The following is a 20,682-nucleotide window of genomic DNA, read 5'->3' on the forward strand; positions in this document are numbered from 1 at the left end:
AACTTTTTAAACACTGACTTTGATTTCTTCAGCTTCTTCAGCTATTTTCAACTATTTTCAGCAGACAGCTTCAGCTTTACAGCATGCACACTGCATTTTCGCAGGAAATGCAAATTTTTCTAGTATAGATTTGTTTAACTGACTGAAGCAATGACAACAGTCTTCTCCTGAACACCAACACCAAGGAGGTGGTAAAGAGTTCACCAGACCTAAAAACAAAACAAAACAATGCAGGACAGTCTGCAAAGATGTTGAGTCAGTCAGACATCGTGCAGAGCAGATGAGGAAGAAGTTGTAATCTAAAATGGAGAACAATAAATACAGCCACCTAAGCATCCTCACAGGACAAGATGAACTGCAGTGAGAGGGTCATCTTACTGCACTGCAGGACTCAGAGGTTCAGGAGGGTCTTTATCCCCATTGCCATGAGGCTTTTTAAAAGAAACTACTCACATGTTCTTCTCACATTTATTTCTTTTACTCTAATAAACACTGGTAGTAATCATATGAATTCTGAGCTAAATGGACTTGCCCTGATAGGCTTCAGCCAGCCCAGAAGCTAATACACCACAACACTTAGGGAAACTGAAACTGACTGTTATTAATGTTTTCAAACTGTTTAAGAAAAACATATATAATCTTTCAGCCTTCTAGAAAACACACATAAAAACAGTATTATATGATGTTGAACATACAGATAGGCAGTTGTTGGCCTACAGGAGTGTTCTTTATCGAAGGTTTTAAGTGCTTAAAAAGTCTGTTAAGCTCTGTACAGAGCATGCAATGTAACTGTACATTAGAGAGTGTTTTATAAACCATGTCTTCTGTTTCATTTAATAAACATGAGACTGCTTTATGCATTTTCAGCTATTTATTAGATTTTATCAGATTAAAAAACACTTAGCATAAGAATGCAGTTGAAACTATAACTTTTAAATATTGTTTAAATGAATGAACATAGCAACTTGAACATTTTAAAAAATACAAACAAAACAAATGAACTATATTTATATATATAGATCTATATATATATATATATACATATCTATATCTATATCTATATATATATCTATATATATCTATATCTATATATATTTATTCTGTTTTTTTTATGTGTACTATTTGTTTTCCTTTGATTTTTACAGTAAAAGTGATCCTGTGCTTCTCAAACTCCTCCTCGTAGGGCTTCCACATCTCCTCTTCAATGAAGAGGGTTTCTCCAGTTAGAAGGAGAACTTGCAGCTGGGTGGACTGCAGTGCACTGCACTGCTCTGCAGTGTCCACACCAACTACAGTTACTTGAGTACGTTCATCTTCCTTTGTCTGTCAATACACAAAAAGCATATATTTAATATGGTAATCACGTCTTGATGCATGCTCAATGATCCATGTAAGTAAATCCCAAAAGGATGATTCTGTTCATCTGGACGTAGCATTTTCAAGTGGGAGAAATGTTTTGTCACTCATCCAGGTGACTTCTTCAGTCTGTTTTACCCAATCTTTTAAACAGTACATTGCATAATGACTGAAACTAGCCCACTGAAGAAGCAATAGGCTGGGAGGTCAGTTAATTGGTCAGTAATATACAAATTGTCACGGGCACTGATCAAAGACCACAGAAACCTGCAGTCCGCTGAGACTGAAGAAGTCACTTGGATGAGTGATGAAACATTTCTCCCACTTGAAAATGCTACGTCCAGATGAACAGAGTCAATCTTTTGGACCACCTATAATTCTAAACATTTTGGCAAATGACATTGCTATTACATGTTGGTACAAACATATGGCTTCTTCATACCTCAGTCTTTGTATGGGAAGTTGACTGGAGCTGTACTCCATAGGCGGAGCGGTGCACTTTCACATGGGAGATCTTTACCTGATCTCCCACACGAACGTCAACAATTGACGCCTCCCTCCACAAGGAGACAGTCATGGTATGTCCATCCTGAAATCACAAAAATGACAGAATGAAACATTTATTCATTAACTAATGGAAATCTCAAATGTGCCTATTTTCACCATTTTCAATATTACACTTTAGTTGCACCATTACCTGTTTTAGCTGGAGAGTGCGTATTGGCACCAGTTGTTTGCCTGAGCAAACTGTCCTCACTGCCGAACACTGAAAATTCAATTAAAATATAATGTCAGTTATAGTGATTGCATAAATCTGTGTGTGTACATCTAGGTGCTACTTTCTTGACTTACTACATCTATTATTTTATTATTGTTGTTAATGATAAATCTACAACCATTTACAAAATAATAGTGGTTGATCTTGTTCTCACCATTTTGTGTTTGTTTGACAAGAACAATAAAATTATTATTTTTACTTTTAAAGACAAAAAAGTAATGGTTTCTTTGAAAACCTGAAGCAATATCAATTCTGATGGAACCACAAATATTTACCTCCACAACCTCCCCTTCCACTGTCATGAGCCCTCCAGATGTTGGGCTCATCTTTAGTGGTGTTACTGGGGAAGGTGGATTAAGCAGCTCCTCCGCCTTAATGATGAGGGCCTCCGAGACTGCCAGGGCAGGAGCTTTAAAGAACTGTGTCCTTGCAGTGATATTGATGAGATAAGGGGGAGCTTGGCCCCTCAGCTCATGTCCCCTCATCATGTAGGACATGTCCTGTTTTACTTTGGAGGAGAACTCTTCAAACAAGGTGATCTTCAGCACTGTTTCACCGTCTGTGATTGCTGCCACTTTATTTTTTTTTGTTGACAGTGCTTTGACCTCTCCATCCTCAGTAACCCAGCTGATCACCTGATAAATACATAAATAAAGAAATGTATTTCTATGATCTTACTCCATAGTCACGTTCATACATGTGAAAGTCTACATCATATGATTGTTGGGTTTTTCTCTGTATTTATTATTGTACGATCTACTGTACAATATAAAGCGCCTTAAAGCGACTGTTGTGATTTGATGCTATATAAATAAAATTGAATTGAATCACCTTTAGCTGGTCACAACATTTCAACACCCGGATATGAATGGGTGGGGGCCGGAAATACGGCGTCTCAGGCCGGTTGTCAGTCAGTTTCCTTAAGGCCATTCTGAAAAAAAAAAAAGCAAAATAAACACATTAACAGGTTCATACATTTCTGCTGGATCCAGTTCTGACAGAATACAGTAACACCTGTTGCTTTCATGTCATCTCTTCACATTTTGATATAAAACAAACACATCATGAACTTCCTCAACCCTACGTGTGTTTCTGAGGTTCCTGCTTGATATTTACATACCTGAAAACATTTCAATATTTTTGTAAAAACACAAATTATCTTTACAAAATGTTGGTCTGAAAATTAATTAAACGCTTATGAGCCTTCATAAAATACATACAAATATTACAGCACATGTAAGTCTATCCAATTCACTCTGGATGGAACGCAGAAAAAAAATCACAATTTTCTTTTCCCCACTTAAAACCCTTGGTAGGCCCTTAAAAAATGCACCCTCTAAAGGCCCTAATGGACCTAAACGTCCACCCCCCAAAAAGTGCAATAAAAAGATTATATATTCATATTTTTTTCCACTTTAAATTGGTCAGTCTTTTAAAACTACTTCTCCCTGAAATATTCATATAAAGTTTTAATTACATTTTCGTTGTTTTAACCCTTTAAATCCCAGGTTTATTACATGAGCGCCCTGTTTTTTTAGGCCCAAAAAACAAAAAAACTTAATATTTTCAAAAAAAAAACATTTGAAGTAATATTCGTTTGTTATTATAATTAGGCCTTTGGATGGACTAAAGATTGGCACCAAGAGTCATTTCGATCGCCTTTTATTTTTTTTCCAGGAGCGCATTTCATAAAATGCACACTATCGACCACGCCCAAAAAGTGCAATAAAAATATTAAATATTAATTTTTTTTTCACTTTAAATTGGTCAGTCTTTTAAAACTACTTCTCCCTGAAATATTCATATAAAGTTTTAATTATATTTTCGTTGTTTTAACCCTTTAAATTACAAAAAAACTAAAAAAAAACCTAAAAAACTAAATATTTTCCCAAAAAAACATTTGAAGTAATATTTGATTGTTATTATAATTAGGCCTTTAGATGGACTAAAGATTGGCACAAACAGTCATTTCGATCGCCTTTTATTTTTTTTTTCAGGACCAGAAAATGGTCTCCAGGCGGCAAATGCTCCTCCTCTAGGCCGAAATAAGTGCATGTTGCCGGGGTAAGTCGCGACGATCACCGGGGCACGATCACCGGGGACTGCTTTTTCCAGCCCACACGTCCGATACCACGTGACAACAAATACGTCATTTCCTGTTGACTAAAAAAAAAAAAGCACCCTCTCATGGTCCTAGGGACCAAAAAATGATCAGCGGGCGAAGCCGGTGCTGCACGCCGGAAATGAGGCTTCATTTCCGGCAGGTCTGTCCAAGCAGCCCGCTGTTTTCCAGCCCGGGGTCAAATGTGGAGCAAGGGCGCCACCCGGTGGACAAATAAAAAAATTACAACTCTAAGGCCAATAGACCAAAACGAGACGGAGACATGAGTAATCACCAGGACATTAACGGTAATAATTCTGCAGTGAAAAATAGCGTTTATAATGGAAGTCAATGGGACGAAAACGTCCACTAGGGCTCTAAGAGGATGTGTATTGTTAGCTTAGCCACTGAAGCTAATTTAAGGAAGTCAGACTTGAATTTTGAAATAAAATTATACCAAACTTTTTTTTGGAGAATTTGGCTATATTCAATTAAACACAGTGCAAATGGCTTGGAATCGAAAAATGCAAAAGCCACAAAAGGTCCCCAGGGCCTTTTAATTGTTTTCAGATAATAATTAAAATAATTATTAATTAAAATAATACTTGAAAATAGGTTACAGTGGACAATAGAAAACAATGAATCATCATAGGAAGATTATCTGAAAAAGGATTCATGCTCCTGAAGTGAAAAACAGCAACATTACAGACATCTTAAAGATTGCCTGCCTGCCTGCCCTTCCCCCTCCCCCAACACACACAGGCCAGGTGCACACACACAAACAAAAACATAGTGCGCCTGCTTGGTCTCTGTGGCTTTAGTTCATATTGGCTCCCCTTTTTAATCATTTGAGCCAATAAAATTATAGAATTACTGTCCCTGCTTTTTGGTCAGTCCCGCCCTCCTTAACTGGGCAGAAAATGGCAATTTTATGACCAGAAACAGCAAAGTTGGGAGACGGTTGCCAGGGCAGAGTGCCAGTCTTAAGCAATTCTTTCCTACTAACAGCCCAAACGTAACGTCTTAAAGTTTATAAAACTGTTATAGATCTGGAAGATTTGTCTGATTCTGTAAGATCTTAATATTTCATAAAAAAATAGATGCCATTTTCATGAATACATTCAGATAGTTTTTTCAATTAAATATCCCTGAAACAATAAGTTCATCAAACTATGACACCTACAAATACATTGCTATCAATACTAAATGTGAATTTATCAAAAGTAATTTTTTTTCTTCGAGAGAAAAATGGAGATACACATATCGTTAGCTTCATAGCATAAGTGCCTAAGTCATTGACTTAGTCAAATGACTTAGGCAATTATGCTATGAAGCTAACGATATATAAAACATTCATAGGCCGATAGAAAAGTCAGACCAAATTTTAGGGGTACTTTGACGGTCTTTATATTCACAGGAACTTAAATGGCTAGATTTTTTATCTTTCACTACATTATAATGTGTTATACATGGTATAAAGGCACTAAAAAACGGTTTCAATATCAATACTTACGTTTTATGAAGTTCTTAATAGAGCACAAAGTAGAAGAGCTGTGACTGTGTCTGTAAGTTTCTTCAGAAAGACCGGGAAAGGGACCGCTGGTCTTTGATGTTACAAATTGTGATGCAATCTGTTGCCATCGGCCTGATTGGCTAACTATGATTGTTGTTTTTCCCAATTGTACTGCCTTGTGTTGATTTTGTCCCTTTACTTTAGGGCGGTTTTTGTTGGTGATCAGACCCGATTCTTGTCTAATTTGAATTATGAAATTATCAGTACTATTTTATAAGTCTCAAACTTACAATTTAAAACGTATAAAATTACTGGTCTTTTTTATTTTTTATGTAGTTAATGTATTATGTAGTTTTTTTAAAGTTCGACTGCTAAAGCCCTGCATGTATTTTTTTAGATGAGCTTTTATTTTGAAAGTGGCGATCTCTTTTCCTGGTGTCATGGAAGCACGCCTAACAGATCCACGTTACTGCTAGTCCCCGGGACAGAGTGCGGGAAATCAATGCGGTTCGAATACGTTCATAGACGCAGGAGTGCTAATTCCCTCCAGATTTCGTCCGAAGGCGCAGGTTTCAAGGCTGCACACGGTGACTGAGCATCCTAACATTTCAAAATTCAAAGGGTCAAGCTTCAAGGTTTTACTTCAAAAAGGTAAGCTAAACTTGGTCAACACATGACAGGAAAAGGTAAATGTATTAGCTATGTTAAATATAAGTGCCTAATCGTGATAGCTTGCTGTAGGGTAAAACACTTAAGGTCAGAAATCTTTACAGTTGTGTTCATTGTAAAGCTGTTGTTTAGGGTATGTTTAAAATAATGTATTATGTAGTTGCACCACCACAGTTATGAAACTCAGAAATGTAATGATGTAAAAGCTATAGTATGGTTGGGGTTTTGGCTTGGTGAGCTTACAGCCTCCTTAAAATCTGTCAGAATTATGTACAGACAGACTGTTTAATTCATATAACCATTTAATTCAACAAATATATGAAGAAATATGTCAAAGTTAGTATGACTTTAAATTTATCATTGTAAACGACCACGGCAGACCCAGTGGCATTTTGATATTTTTGTATTAATCCCTACATGGTTGCTGTACATTCGCACTCAGAGCTGCAGCTCTCCTGCTGCCAGCTCAACATAACACCAACAACCCAACCACAGGACCCAGTACAATATTTAATTCGGCGGGGCGTGATTGCGGATGCCGTACAGGTGTGTCCGCCTCCTCTGCACGGCACCGCAGGCTACGCCTCGCCACATACCCCCATCGCCTGACTGAGGCCGGGGAACCATCCGGCCGAACGTACTCCCCCCACCGCAGGCGGAAGGTCGGCCGCGTGGCAGGTGAACGCGGCGCGGTCGGCACGGTCGTGCGCCCCGGCTCGCAGGCGGCTGGGCAGATGTCCGGCAGGCACCGGCCTCTGGTGGAGGTGAGGCCGCTCTGCTCACCCCGCCAACCTCGGGCTTCGGTGCCGCGGACTCCCCTAGCACGGGCACCACCGACTTATCCCGCGGCTTCTCCGCCCCTCCCGGTGGGAGCAGCTGCCTCCGCCGCTGCCTCTCCCGGCTGGAGCGGGTCCTCGGGCACCGCCTCCGCCGCTGTCTCTCTCGGCTGGAGCGGCTCCTCGGGCGCCGCCTCCCCCGCTGTCTCTCCCGGCTGGAGCGACTCCTCGGGTGCCGCCTCCGCTGCTATCTCTCCCGGTTGGAGCGACTCCTCGGGTGCCGCTTCAGTCTCTCCCGGCTGGAGCGGCTCCTCGGGCGCCGCCTCCACCGCTGCCGGCTCCGCCGCCTTCTTCCGGGGCGCAGGAACAGGCACCGGTCCCTGCCGAGCCCCAGCGGCTCCCACGCGAGGTGTGGGGACAGGCGTATATACATGTGTGTGTATGTGTGTGTGTGTATGTATATATATATATATATATATATATATATATATATATATATATATATATATATATAATTTAGAAGTAAAGGCTTTAAAACCAAGTAATCGCTGAAAGTACAAACATCACTAATGTCACATAACTTTGCCGACATGTGGCCAACAGTAATGTTTTAATGTTCTTCATTAAACATTCGCACAAAAATCAGTGACGTTATATTCATTGACAGTTCACTCTTCGGCCGCTGCCTTTTGCCATATTTTGCTGCAAAATTATCTACACCCACTGCCGCGCTATGAATTGTGGGATATATGGGACCACAAAGCGTGCACCGGACCACGCTTGATATTTGGGGAAATCGACGGCGCATTTGGAGTATGCATTTGAAGTACACTTGGAATTGGGACAGCCGTTGTCCCGTGGCGGTGACGTAATCACACTCAAAGTGTGCGGTCTCTTAATTGGGACACAGCCATAGTGTGTGTGTTCACCTCTGTTTTCGTTAGATTGTCTGCGTTACTTCTACGTTCTCTGCTATCTATCAGCCCCTGTGTTTTCTCTGCTGGACATCCCCTCTGAGTTTCCACGTCTCAGGTTTTCTAATGATGTTTCAGGTATAGCTTTCCCAGCTTAGGTTTTGTTTTTTCTTTTTTGTCTCTTTCTCCTAATGCCACACACTTTGCCTCAGTAACTGTAACATTCAGATGACTACTATCCAATTATTTCTCTGATGGTTATGCAAGAAGAGCCTAATAAACTTAAAGCCAGAAGACCGTAAAGCAGAGGTATAACTGTATGAGCTACAAAGTTTAAATGTTTTATCACAATCATAGTGTGCAGCTCACAAACAGCTGATTGTTTTAGTGTTTTCTCTGAAATATCAGATGTAACTAGTGATGTCACAATGAAAATGAAATAATATTGAACAGTATAGAATCAGACATGTTAGAATTTGCTTAAAATTCTACTTGTTTTATTTTTAAAAATTGTGCAACATTTTGTTTTTCAGATGTTTTTGCTGAATTGATCAAGACTGACTGTAAGAGTGTAAACATCGAGTAACTATGATGTTCGAGCCCTCTCAAGAACAGGTAAATAGTCATTTAGAGATTAAATTTGTCCCAGTTACTTTGCTCTACTCTGTCTGTAAAGCTTCACTTTTGTCACACTTCCTGCCTCCAAGAAGCTGAAGTAGAAGTAGAACTCTGCACCAGAACCTTTTTGTGACTTTTGTGACATTTCTGTCAATGGTGTAATTGTTGGTCTTTTGTGAATTCTAAGTAGGTGATTACTGAAAGGCAAGAGAGAAACCGAAGGCATCAGGTGACCTGTGATATGTCAGAGCTACAGAGAGGAATATTTGTGACAAGTATCCAACATTTGGGGAAAAATAGTTTCAAAGATGCATATTAAACAGGCAAGCTTTCATATTTAGAGGACAAAAACTATTACTTACTTTTAATCATTATTATGTGGTTAAGTACTGGACTGTGTGCTTTTGAGGCCAAGTCACACAGGGTTTCTTAGCTTAGACTGATGAGTATTTGAAATGTCAGCAATTCTTGATTGTAACACCTTTTATTGTAGTTTTAACACTGATGAATCAGCTTTCATAAATGAAGCAAATGTTTCATTTATCTATATTAATACCGTAAGTAATGCTTAGTAGAATCATCTTTGCTGAATCCAATGGTGAAACATGGAGAATTTTTCCTCTACTCTGAGTAGAGCTAGATTTGGTTAAAAACGACAAAAATAAGTATGGCATTTGACAAAATACTAAAGGTTTTTTGCTTTGCTTTTTGGAATGTTTGTAAGTTGTGCATTGATAACTTCCCTTTTTAACCAGTGTCAAACAATGACTGGGTGACCAGTGTTGTCATCATCAGGGCAGGCCAGCACAGCAGGAAAAGTGAAATGGCCAGGCTGAGAGTTACAGTGTGATGCAAAAGTTTGGGCAACCTTGTTAATAGTCATTATTTTCCTGTATAAATTGTTGGTTGTTACAATGAAAAATGTCAGTTAAATATATCATATAGGAGACACACACAGTGATATTTGAGAAGTGAAATGCAGTGTATTGGATTTACAGAAAGTGTGCAATATTTTTTTTTTTAGACAAAATCAGGCCGGTGCATAAATTTGGGCACCACAAAAAAAGACATGAAATCAATATTTAGTAGATTCACCCTTTGCAGAAATTACAGCCTCTAAACACTTCCTGTAGGTTCCAATGAGAGTCTGGATTGTGGTTGAAGGTATTTTGGACCACTCCTCTTTACAAAACATCTCTAGTTCATTCAGGTTTGATGGCTTCCAAGCATGGACAGTCACACCACAGATTTTCAATAATATTCAGGTCTGGGGACTGAGACGTTGTACTTGTTCCTCTGCATGAAAGCCTTAGTGGATTTTGAGCAGTGTTTCGGGTCGTTGTCTTGTTGAAAGATCCAGCCTCAGCGCAGCTTCAGCTTTGTCACTGATTCCTGGACATTGGTCTCCAGAATCTGGTGATACTGAGTGGAATCCATGTGTCCCTGCACTGGCCACACAGCCCCACAGCATGATGGAGCCACCACCATATTTTACTGCAGGTAGCAGGTGTTTTTCTTGGAATACTGTATTCTTTTTCCTTGATGCACTACGCCCCTTGTTATGCCCAAATAACTCAGTTTTAGTTTCATCAGTCCACAGCACCTTATTCCAGAATGAAGCTGGTTTGTCCAAATGTGCTTTAGCAAACCTCAAGCGGCTCTGTTTGTGCTGTGGGTGGAGAAAGGCTTCCTCTGCATCACTCTCGCATACAGCATCTGCTCGTGTAAAGTGCGCCGAATGGTTGAACGATGCACAGTGACTCCATCTGCTGCAAGATGATGTTGTAGGTCTTTGGTGCTGGTCTGTGGATCGACTCTGAATGTTCTGACCATTCGTCGCTTCTGTCTATCCGAGATTTTTCTTGGTCTGCCACTTCCAGCCTTAACTTGAACTGAGCCTGTGGTCTTCCATTTTCTCAATATGTTCCTAACTGTGGAAACCGACAGCTTAAATCTCTGAGATAGCTTTGTGTGTCCTCCCCCTAATTCATGATGGTGAACAATCTTTGTCTTCAGGTCATTTGAGAGTTGTTTTGAGCCGCTATGTTGCTACTCTCCAGAGAAAATTAAAATAGGAGGGAAACTTACAGTAGACCCCCTTAAATACTCTTTCTCATTATTGGATTCACCTGTGTATGTAGGTCAGGGGTCACTGAGATTACCGAGCCAATTTGAGTTCCAACAATTAGTTCTAAAGGTTTTGGAATCAATAAAATGACAACAGTGCCCAATTTTATGCACCTGCCTGATTTTGTTTAAACAATTATCACACACTTTCTGGTCATTTCACTTTTCAAATATCACTGTGTGTGTCTCCTATATGATATATTTAACTGACATTTTTTATCATAACAATCAATCATTTATACAGGAAAATAATGACTATTAACAATTTTGCCCAAACTTTTGCATCACACTGTAAGTTAGGCATCGGCTGGGTGTTCAGTTCTCACCTGTTCCTGTTTAGGGAGAGACATCAAGCCTCTTAGGGTAAGAAAGAACAGTAGAGAACTCAGCGATTATGACAAGTCCCCTTATTACCACTGTTTGTCTCACAACCAATACCATTTTTTTCCTGAAGCCTAAAGCTTACCATATTGTTTTAATTAAACCTGCAGCAATGTGCTTTTTTTCTTAACAAAATGGCACATAAGAAAAAGGTTTAATTTTGACACTTAAATTTATTCCCAGAAATAACTTTTAATACTCAGGTAAATTTAATATCAGTTATTTGTACTCAAATGCTATTTATTAAAATTATTTATACTTGTATTAGAATGTTACTGTGATAAAGGTATCCTTTTAGGTACTGTACTCTGTAGGACACTAAGAAAGGACAGTGATCATATTCTGTGAGCCCTGGTAAATAATGGTTGTTCACAGAATTATAAATGACTTTGACTGTAACTCCTGCTCCATCTTGAGCGCCATCATCTAACCCTGAAAAAGTCTCTAGCCTTTGTCAGTATGTGTAAGACTGGCTTTCTATATGGTTTAGTGCAGACTGAGCTTCGGGACCCTGTTGTCCTTTTTTTCTGATCGGTGCTGGTGTGTAGCTGGCAATGCAGTGTGTAAGCACACTGTTTTGCCCTTTCAAACAGTACATTTTTCAGAACTGAAGCTGCAGGTTGTATCTTCACACCAGCACCGAGACAGACCAACAGTGGGACAAATCCAAACAGCAGTAAGTGCTGAGATTCATATTCAGGACTGACCCTTTAATGTTCTTTTATAACCTGTTATAAGTAATATGTATAAGTATTTTTTTTCTTTTATATTTGTTATTGCTATTTTTTTTTTCAGGGTTTGGAACCAGGGCCAGTTCCATGGATCAATGAACTCAAAGACATTTTTGAATAATGATGCAGGTACAATGTCAAGTTGTTGTTGTTATTATTATTATTGTTATTGTTATTGCCTAGATGACTTTCACAGTGCCTTGTTTTATCCTCACATTATTATGGTCCTTTAAAGGAGTACGCTGTACAAGAACTTGGCTGGTGACCCACTTTACATCTCCTTGCTAAACACTGGAAAATCATGCAAAGACATTGATGTAACAAATTGACCTCTTACCGCAACCATGGCCTTCAGTGACAAGAAGACCAGTCTTAAGACAGCATTGGTGAGCGTGTTCTCTAACCAGGAGCCCAGATTACCCACAAAATCTGTAAACATTTACCAAGATCCTCCTCTTTACCTGCCACTGCCACTCAGTACAGGCTGGATCCCACACAGAGTGTGCATGTCTACAGTGAGGAGGAACTCTTCAACCTTGAAAGCTTACTGGTCACAGAGGACATGATACATAAGATTGAGACAGCAAAAGGAGAACAGACAGCTGACCAGGAATGGCATCAGCTCAACAATGCAAGGATCACATCTTCATCTTGTTATGTGAGGGGTGAAATTGTACAGAGAATGCTCTATTTTGAGACATATGTCAGAATACTGGAGAACAAGGAGAACAAAATATTTGACACCATTATTGTGCCCACTCTATCAGATGAGCTATTTTTCTGTTTAACTCATTACTATTGTGCTAAATCATACTATTTCTGCTTTTAATAGGATTTGTGCCAAATATAGTATTTCTGCTTTTTATAGGATTTGTGCTTAATATACTATTTCTGCTTTTTATAGGATTTGTGCTTAATATAGTATTTCTGCTTTTTATAAGATTTGTGCTTAATATAGTATTTCTGCTTTTTATAAGATTTGTGCTTAATATAGTATTTCTGCTTTTTATAAGAATTGTGCTTAATATAGTATTTCTGCTAAATGTAGTATTTATGCTTAATCATACTATTTCTGCTTTTCATAGGATTTGTGCTTAATATAGTATTTCTGCTAAATTTAGTATTTCTGATTAATTATAGTTTTTCTACTAAATCATAGTACAGTATTTCTGCTTTTTATGGGATTTGTGCTTAATATAGTAATTCTGCTAAATTATAGTATTTCTGCCAAATTATAATATTTGTGCTAAAACATAGTCTTAATTTAAAATTACAATATTCATAGTTCATCACAGTGTCTCTGGTAAATCACAATATTTCTGCTCTGTTGTACTATTTTTCTAAATCATAGTGTTTCTGTAATGTTTAAGTATTTTTGGCTAAATATATTCTTTCTGTTATCTTATACTATTTCTCCTAAATTCTTGTATTTTTGAGAAGTTATCATGTTTCTGGTAAGTTACAATATTTCTGCTAAATTCTGCTATGCTATTGTATTTCTGCCAAGTATTATGTTTCCTCTAAGATATTGCAGTTCTGCTAAGTTATTCCATTTTAGCAAACTTCTTTTGCTTCTGCAAAGTTTTTACAATTTCTGCAACTTTTCAGCTTTTTCAGCTACTTTTTGCATGCAGCTTCAGCTTTAAGCATCCACACTGCATTTTCGCAGGAAATGCAAATTTTTCTAGTTATTATTCTAGTTGCTTCCGTACACTTTTTGGCACTTAACTACTTCCACAATTTTCAGCCGATTTTCACCGTTCAAATTTTAAACTATTCTGCTATTTCTGCTAATTTACGCTACGATTTTTGCTATTTTTAACTATTATACTTTTTAAAATATTAAGCTTTTTTCCTTTAATTTGTCCCATTGAAATGAATGGGAAACTTCTGCAATTCTGCTAAAATTTGCTTGTTTTTGAAACTTAACTACTTCCTCATATTTTCACCTAGAACAACCATTCAAACTTTAAAATGTTCACAAATTATTGGGCTATTCAGGTATGATTCAGCTTTTTCAAATGTTTTACTGTTTTACTTTTATGCCTCTTAAAGTTTTGAGTTGCAAAATTGTGATTTTTCACAAAATACATGCGTTGTTATGGTTGCTATGCTCTTGGCTTCCAGTGTGTCACTGAAGGTTTTGCAATTTTCACTTCATGTCCGAACAACTTCTTGCTACTTGCTCAATTTTCACTCAACTTCCACAAATTATACATCAAAACGTAGGTATTTTTGCTGGCTTTCAGAAAATGTCACTATCATTGTTGTGGGATTTATAGAATTTTTGCAAATCTCCTCAGACCAACACAAGGTCTCAAAACTCTCCATATAAAGTCAATGGAGAGCTTGTTCAAAATCATCGCTGGATTTCTGTAATGAGAGGCATATTCGAATCGTCATATCTCCTTAACGAAGCGACTTTAAGACATGAGGCTTGTCCCCGAATATCTTCAGACACCCCTGACGCTCACAATTCAAGAATTTCTTTCTCACCTATTACCGTTCTGAAATGAGTTGGACTTGTTTGAGGGTAGGAAATTCGTCCTTCGCTCAGATTTCTTCAGATTTAAAACTCTGGAAATGAACCACTTTTTTCTCTCGTCATAATTTTTTTTTGGATTTCCACAGAGACCTGAAAATTTCCATGACTGTTCACCAAAGCCTGCTGTCTCTTACGGTGAAAGAATGATATCGATACTCCAAATAGATTTCGAGTTACAAAGCGTTGTTTGAGGGCAAGTCAAGGCAGTTTTTGCTTCGCTCTACTCAGTTATGGTGCATTAGAAGTCAAATATCTTTAATAATTCATATTTTAATGATAAATTGTAAACACTGGAAGATTCCCCCATCTCTTCTGAACAAAACGGTGTAAGAATGACCGCTCTAGCCCCTACGGTTTGGGAATTATGTTCATTTGTTTGAGGGGAGTCCTCACTATGAGAAATAGGCTGCAATAATCCTGTGCCTCTCTGTGCTGCGTGTGTAAAAAGAGGCACATGTTTTGGCGGGAAAAAGTACACAGGCTCTCTGATTGGTGGATTCAAATTCAGCAGCTCCCAGGCTGACCTAGAAACTTACTTCTCTCTCCCTGTGCATTTTTTTGCTGATTTTTTCATTTAACAAGTATATTTGAGGGACCCTCAGCATGTTCAGCATTTTTTCAGCTGTCCATTTTGCTTTTCCAATTTTTCTGTTTAACTGATTACTATTGTGCTAAATCATACTATTTCTGCTATTTTATAAGATTTGTGCCTAATATAGTATTTCTGCTAAATTACAGTATTTCTGCTTTTTATACTATTTGTGCTAAAACATAGTATTTCTACTAAATGTAGTATTTATGCTTAATCATACTATTTCTGCTTTTTATGGGATTTGTGCCTAATATAGTATTTCTGCTTTTTATAGGATTTTTGCTCAAACATAATATTTCTACTAAATGTAGTGTTTATGCTTAATCATCCTATTTCTGCTTTTTATAGGATTTGTGCTTAATATAGTATTTCTGCTAAATTATAGTATTTCTGGTTTTTATAGTATTTGTGCTATAACATAGTATTTCTACTAAATGTAGTATTTATGCTTAATCATAGTATTTCTATATATTTCTATATATTTCTGCCAGGTCCCCAGGCAGCCAATCCTCTGTGAGGACTTAGACATTCAAATTTTCAAATCAGGGCCTGCACGGTTTCCCAGCCAATCATATATGTGTCCTGAGGCATTCAAATTTGCATATTGGGGCCTTCATGGCTTCTAAGCCAGCCAATCATATCTGAGGGCTGAGGAATTCAAATCCACAAATCAGGGCCTGCACAGCTTCCCAGGCAGCCAATCATGTATGTGGGCTCCAGGTATTCAAATTTGCATATTGGGGAATTCGTGGCTTCTAAGTCAACAAGTCATCCATGTCATATATCTCTAAAAATTCATATTTTAATGATAAATTGTCAACACTTGAAGATTCCCCCATCTCTTCTGAACAAAACGGTGTAAGAATGACCGCTCTAGCCCCTATGGTTAGGAAATTATGGTCATTTGTTTGAGGGGAATCCTCACTATGTGAAATAAACTGAAAGAAGCAGGTCTATGTCTCTGTGCTGCGTGTGTAAAAAGATGCACCTGTTTTGGCGGGAAAACGTAAACAGCCTCTCTGATTGGTGGATTCAAATTCAGCAGCTCCCAGGCTGACCTAGAAACTTTGTCCTCTCTCCCTGTGTGTGTGTGTGTGTGTGTGTGTGTGTGTGTGTGTGTGTGTGTGTGTGTGTGTGTGTGTGTGTTTAGTGGGAGAGAGAGGACCCTGCCCTTATTTGGCAGCATGTCATTGTAGGATTTAAATTGAACATAGTTAGACTGGTTGACTGGATTAGAGCCTGTGTTTGTGTGTCCCTCTGTGCATTTGTGTTTCAATAAGTTATTACTATTCTGCTAAATCATAGTATTTCTGGTACTTTTCGGTACTTGTGCTAAATACAGTATTTCTGCTAAATCATACTATTTCTGCTTTTCATAGGATTTATGCCTAATATAGTATTTCTGCTAAATTATAGTATTTCTGCTTTTTATAGGATTTGTGCCTAACATAGTATTTCTGCTAAATTATAGTATTTCTGCTTTTTATAGGATTTGTGCCTAACATAGTATTTCTGCTAAATTATAGTATTTCTGCTTTTTATACTATTTGTTCTAAATTATAGTATTTCTGCTTTTTATAGGATTTGTGCTTAATATAGTATTTCTGCTAAATTATAGTTTTTCTTCTTTTTATAGTATTTGTGCTAAAACATAGTATTTCTACTAAATGTAGTATTTATGCTTAATAATAGTATTTCTATATATTTCTGCCAGGTCCCCAGGCAGCCAATCCTCTGTGAGGACTGAGACATTCAAATTTTCAAATCAGGGCCTGCACAGTTTCCCAGCCAATCAAATAAGTGTCCTGAGGCATTCAAATTTGCATATTGGGGCCTTCGTGGCTTCTAAGCCAGCCAATCATATCTGAGGGCTGAGGAATTCAAATCCACAAATCAGGGCCTGCACGGCTTCCCAGCCAGCCAATCACATATGTGGTCTCAGGCATTCAAATTTGCATATTGGGGAATTCGTGGCTTCTAAGTCAACAAGTCATCCATGTCATATATCTCTAAAAATTCATATTTTAATATTAAATTGTCAACACTTGAAGATTCCCCCATCTCTTCTGAACAAAACGGTGTAAGAATGACCGTTCTAGCCCCTACGGTTAGGAAATTACGGTCATTTGTTTGAGGGGAGTCGTCACTATGAGAAATAGACTGCAAAAATCCTGTGTCTCTCTGTGCTGCTGCGTGTGTAAACAGATGCACCTGTTTTGGTGGGGAAAAGTGCACAGCCTCTCTGATTGGTGGATTCAAATTCACCAGCTCCCAGGCTGACCTAGAAACTTAGGCTACGTTCACACTGCAGGCGAAAGCGCATCAAATCCGATTTTTTGACCCTATGCGACCCATATCCGATCATGCTATGACAGTGTGAACGGCGCAAATCCGATATTTTCAAATCCGATCTGGGTCACTTTCGTATGTGGTACTGAATCCGATACATATCCGATGTTTTAGAAAGCGACTGCTGTTTGAACGGTCAAGTCGCATTAAATCCGCCTTTTACGTCACCGACACAAGACTGAAGCCAATTATCAGCGCTGGAGAAGACATCGCGAACGCTTCCTAGCCATCCAGTGTAGATGTCAGTGAAACTGTTGGGAAGACAACGTAAACATTTTATTTGTACTGTATAATCTGCAGATTCTGACAGAAATCTACAGCTATCCTTTGAAGCACCGCTCCTCTCTTAAACAGCAATAAGGATCATTATTAGGTTATTTACATTATTATGTAAATAACAAAATAACTTAAAGCAAAAATTGGGAAACGTAAAGTCCGAAGTCTTTATATTAACGGCCATCAGTCAAACAATACTGTTTGTTCTTGGTCTAAACAGAGCGCGTTGTGTGTGACATCTTCTTTTGCGCATGCGGGCCGCTTTGAGCGTTCACACTAGAGCGCGTTTGCTGTCGCATTTTATTTGTAGTGTGAACGAGGAGACAAAAAAATCGGATTTGATCAAAAAATCGGAATTGAGCATTAAGACCTGCAGTGTGAACGTAGCCTAACTTCTCTCTCCCTGTGTGTGTGTGTGTGTGTGTGTGTGTGTGTGTGTGTGTGTGTGTGTGTGTGTGTGTGTGTGTGTGTGTGTGTGTGTGACAGAGAGAGAGAGAGAGAGAGAGAGAGAGAGAGAAAGGCTTTTAATAGGATGATCTCATTCTAAGATTTAAATTCAATATATTTAGACTGGGTGACTGAATTGGATCTTGTGTGTGGGTCTCTCTGTGCATGTGTGTTTCCTCATGTGTACATATTTGTGATTGTGTGGCTGTAATAAATTTTTTTGCAGATTTTTGTCATTTAACAAGTATATTTGAGGGACCCTCAGCATGTTCAGCATTTTTTCAGCTGTCCATTTTGCTTTTCCAATTTTTCTGTTTAACTTATTACTATTGTGCTAAATCATACTATTTCTGCTATTTTATAAGATTTGTGCTTAATATACTATTTCTGCTTTTATAGGATTTGTGCTTAATATAGTATTTCTGCTAAATGTAGTATTTATGCTTAATCATACTATTTCTGCTTTTCATAGTATTTGTGCTTAATATAGTATTTCTGCTAAATTTAGTATTTCTGATTAATTATAGTTTTTCTACTAAATCATAGTACAGTATTTCTGCTTTTTATGGGATTTGTGCTAAAACAAAGTATTTCTACTAAATGTAGTATTTGTGCTTAATCATACCATTTCTGCTTTTTATAGGATTTGTGCTTAATATAGTATTTCTGCTAAATTATAGTATTTCTGCCAAATTATAATATTTGTGCTAAAACATAGTCTCAATTTAAAATTACAATATTCATAGTTCATCACAGTGTCTCTGGTAAATCACAATATTTCTGCTCTGTTGTACTATTTTTCTAAATCATAGTGTTTCTGTAATGTTTAAGTATTTTTGGCTAAATATATTCTTTCTGTTATCTTATACTATTTCTCCTAAATTCTTGTATTTTTGAGAAGTTATCATGTTTCTGGTAAGTTACAATATTTCTGCTAAATTCTGCTATGCTATTGTATTTCTGCCAAGTATTATGTTTCCTCTAAGATATTGCAGTTCTGCTAAGTTATTCCATTTTAGCAAACTTCTTTTGCTTCTGCAAAGTTTTTACAATTTCTGCAACTTTTCAGCTTTTTCAGCTACTTTTTGCATACAGCTTCAGCTTTAAGCATCCACACTGCATTTTCGCAGGAAATGCAAATTTTTCTAGTTATTATTAGTGTGAATGCTTGAAAAGCATTCACAGTATTGTTCTTCTAATCTTTATTCTTATATTTTATTATCTATTCCGTACGTTTTTTGAAAGCCTACTCCTTCAAAACCGTTCAACTTAGAAAAACCATTCAAACACCATTAGATTCCTATTCTTTTGGACATGATTGCTTGTATTTTTCTCATTTTTAACATTTATATTTTTAATTTTATTCAACTTTATTCAACAAAAATTTCCCATGTATTTCAATGGGGAGACCCTTCAAATTCTCATTCAACTTACTCATTTTTAAACTCTTACTACTTCAACATACGTTCACATAGAGCCACCATTCAAACTTTAAAACGAAGACAAGACATTCAACTATTCAACTTGTATTTATCTTTTCAATATCTATTATACTTTTTCTTCAGTTCCAGTTTAAGTTTCATGATGTTTTTTCACCCGTTTCAGAGTTTATAATGGGTGTGTATGGGACGGAATGTTGGGGCTAGAGTGAGGCAGCTCAACTGCTAGAGTGAGAGGAGCAAAAAAAATAATCTTAAAATCTTTTTTAAAACTGCTGCTGTGTCCGCAGCGTTTGCTCTACAGGTATGATTTTACCCTCAAAACGTAGCCATGGCTGTCCTCTTTCATCCAATGTGTTTACTATTGTCCTAGGTGTTATGGTTCTTTCATAAATGTCACCAATGCACAGCCTCCTCCCTCCAACTCTTCCATAGACTCTAATGTTAAAATGGCTCAGAAGGTTCGTTTGAAAATCAGAAGAGCATGGTGTCTTTCCACTGTCACCACGTCCATATAATAAACTCCACAGGCATGAAAACTGAGAATTCAGTAGACTAGAAGCTGCTGTCACTCACGGTGAAAGAATTTTGTCAATACGACTTTTACTTTTCATTTGGGAACGATTTGTTTCGGCCTGACTTTTCTGTTCATTTTAAGCAGCAAAAGTGAGGCGCATGTCTGTGTACGTGTGTATGGAGCCATTGGGTGCGGTCACTATAGCAACCAGGCTCACACCTGCCTGCTTAACGAGCTCTCTCTGCCACTCTGCCAAGATTCATCTTAAGCACTTCTCTTTCAACTGCTGCTGTGTCCACAGTGTTAAAGCCATCATTTTACCCTCAAAACGTCGCCATCGTTGTTCTTTTTCCAACATCTTGTCTTTCAAAGCTCAGAGATGTAAACTTTTTAAACTGTGTGGGTCCAAGTGGAGGGATCACATTTTAGTCATTCAGTGATTCAAAGAATATGACCTTTTAATATTCTTTCAGATGTTTTCTGACTCTAAATGTTCTTTTCTCATTTCTTAGGTTTTTCTAATTTACAATTTAAAAATTTTCAGCTTTTTTCC

At 37.8% G+C, this 20,682-nt stretch overlaps 1 protein-coding gene across 1 annotated transcript; it reads right to left on the reverse strand.

Moving 5' to 3' along the window:
- Positions 1 to 1,095: 1,095 nt before the first annotated feature.
- On the reverse strand, positions 1,096 to 3,204 carry LOC147314398 (uncharacterized). Its single transcript, XM_086260383.1, has 5 exons — positions 2,966 to 3,204; positions 2,410 to 2,769; positions 2,054 to 2,122; positions 1,799 to 1,945; positions 1,096 to 1,323 (listed from the first exon to the last, which is right to left on the reverse strand). The coding sequence occupies exons 1-5, from the start codon at positions 3,062 to 3,064 to the stop codon at positions 1,096 to 1,098; spliced, it is 903 nt and encodes a 300-aa protein (XP_086116509.1). The 5' UTR covers positions 3,065 to 3,204.
- Between the last annotated feature and the right edge of the window lie 17,478 nt (positions 3,205 to 20,682).

The sequence above is a fragment of the Aulonocara sp. 'chitande type north' Nkhata Bay genome, linkage group LG14 (genome assembly GCF_057382095.1).
Source record: "Aulonocara sp. 'chitande type north' Nkhata Bay isolate Kocher_YH1m ecotype deep benthic linkage group LG14, A_spYH_male_GT1.1, whole genome shotgun sequence".
In the NCBI taxonomy this organism is placed as follows: domain Eukaryota; kingdom Metazoa; phylum Chordata; class Actinopteri; order Cichliformes; family Cichlidae; genus Aulonocara; species Aulonocara sp. 'chitande type north' Nkhata Bay.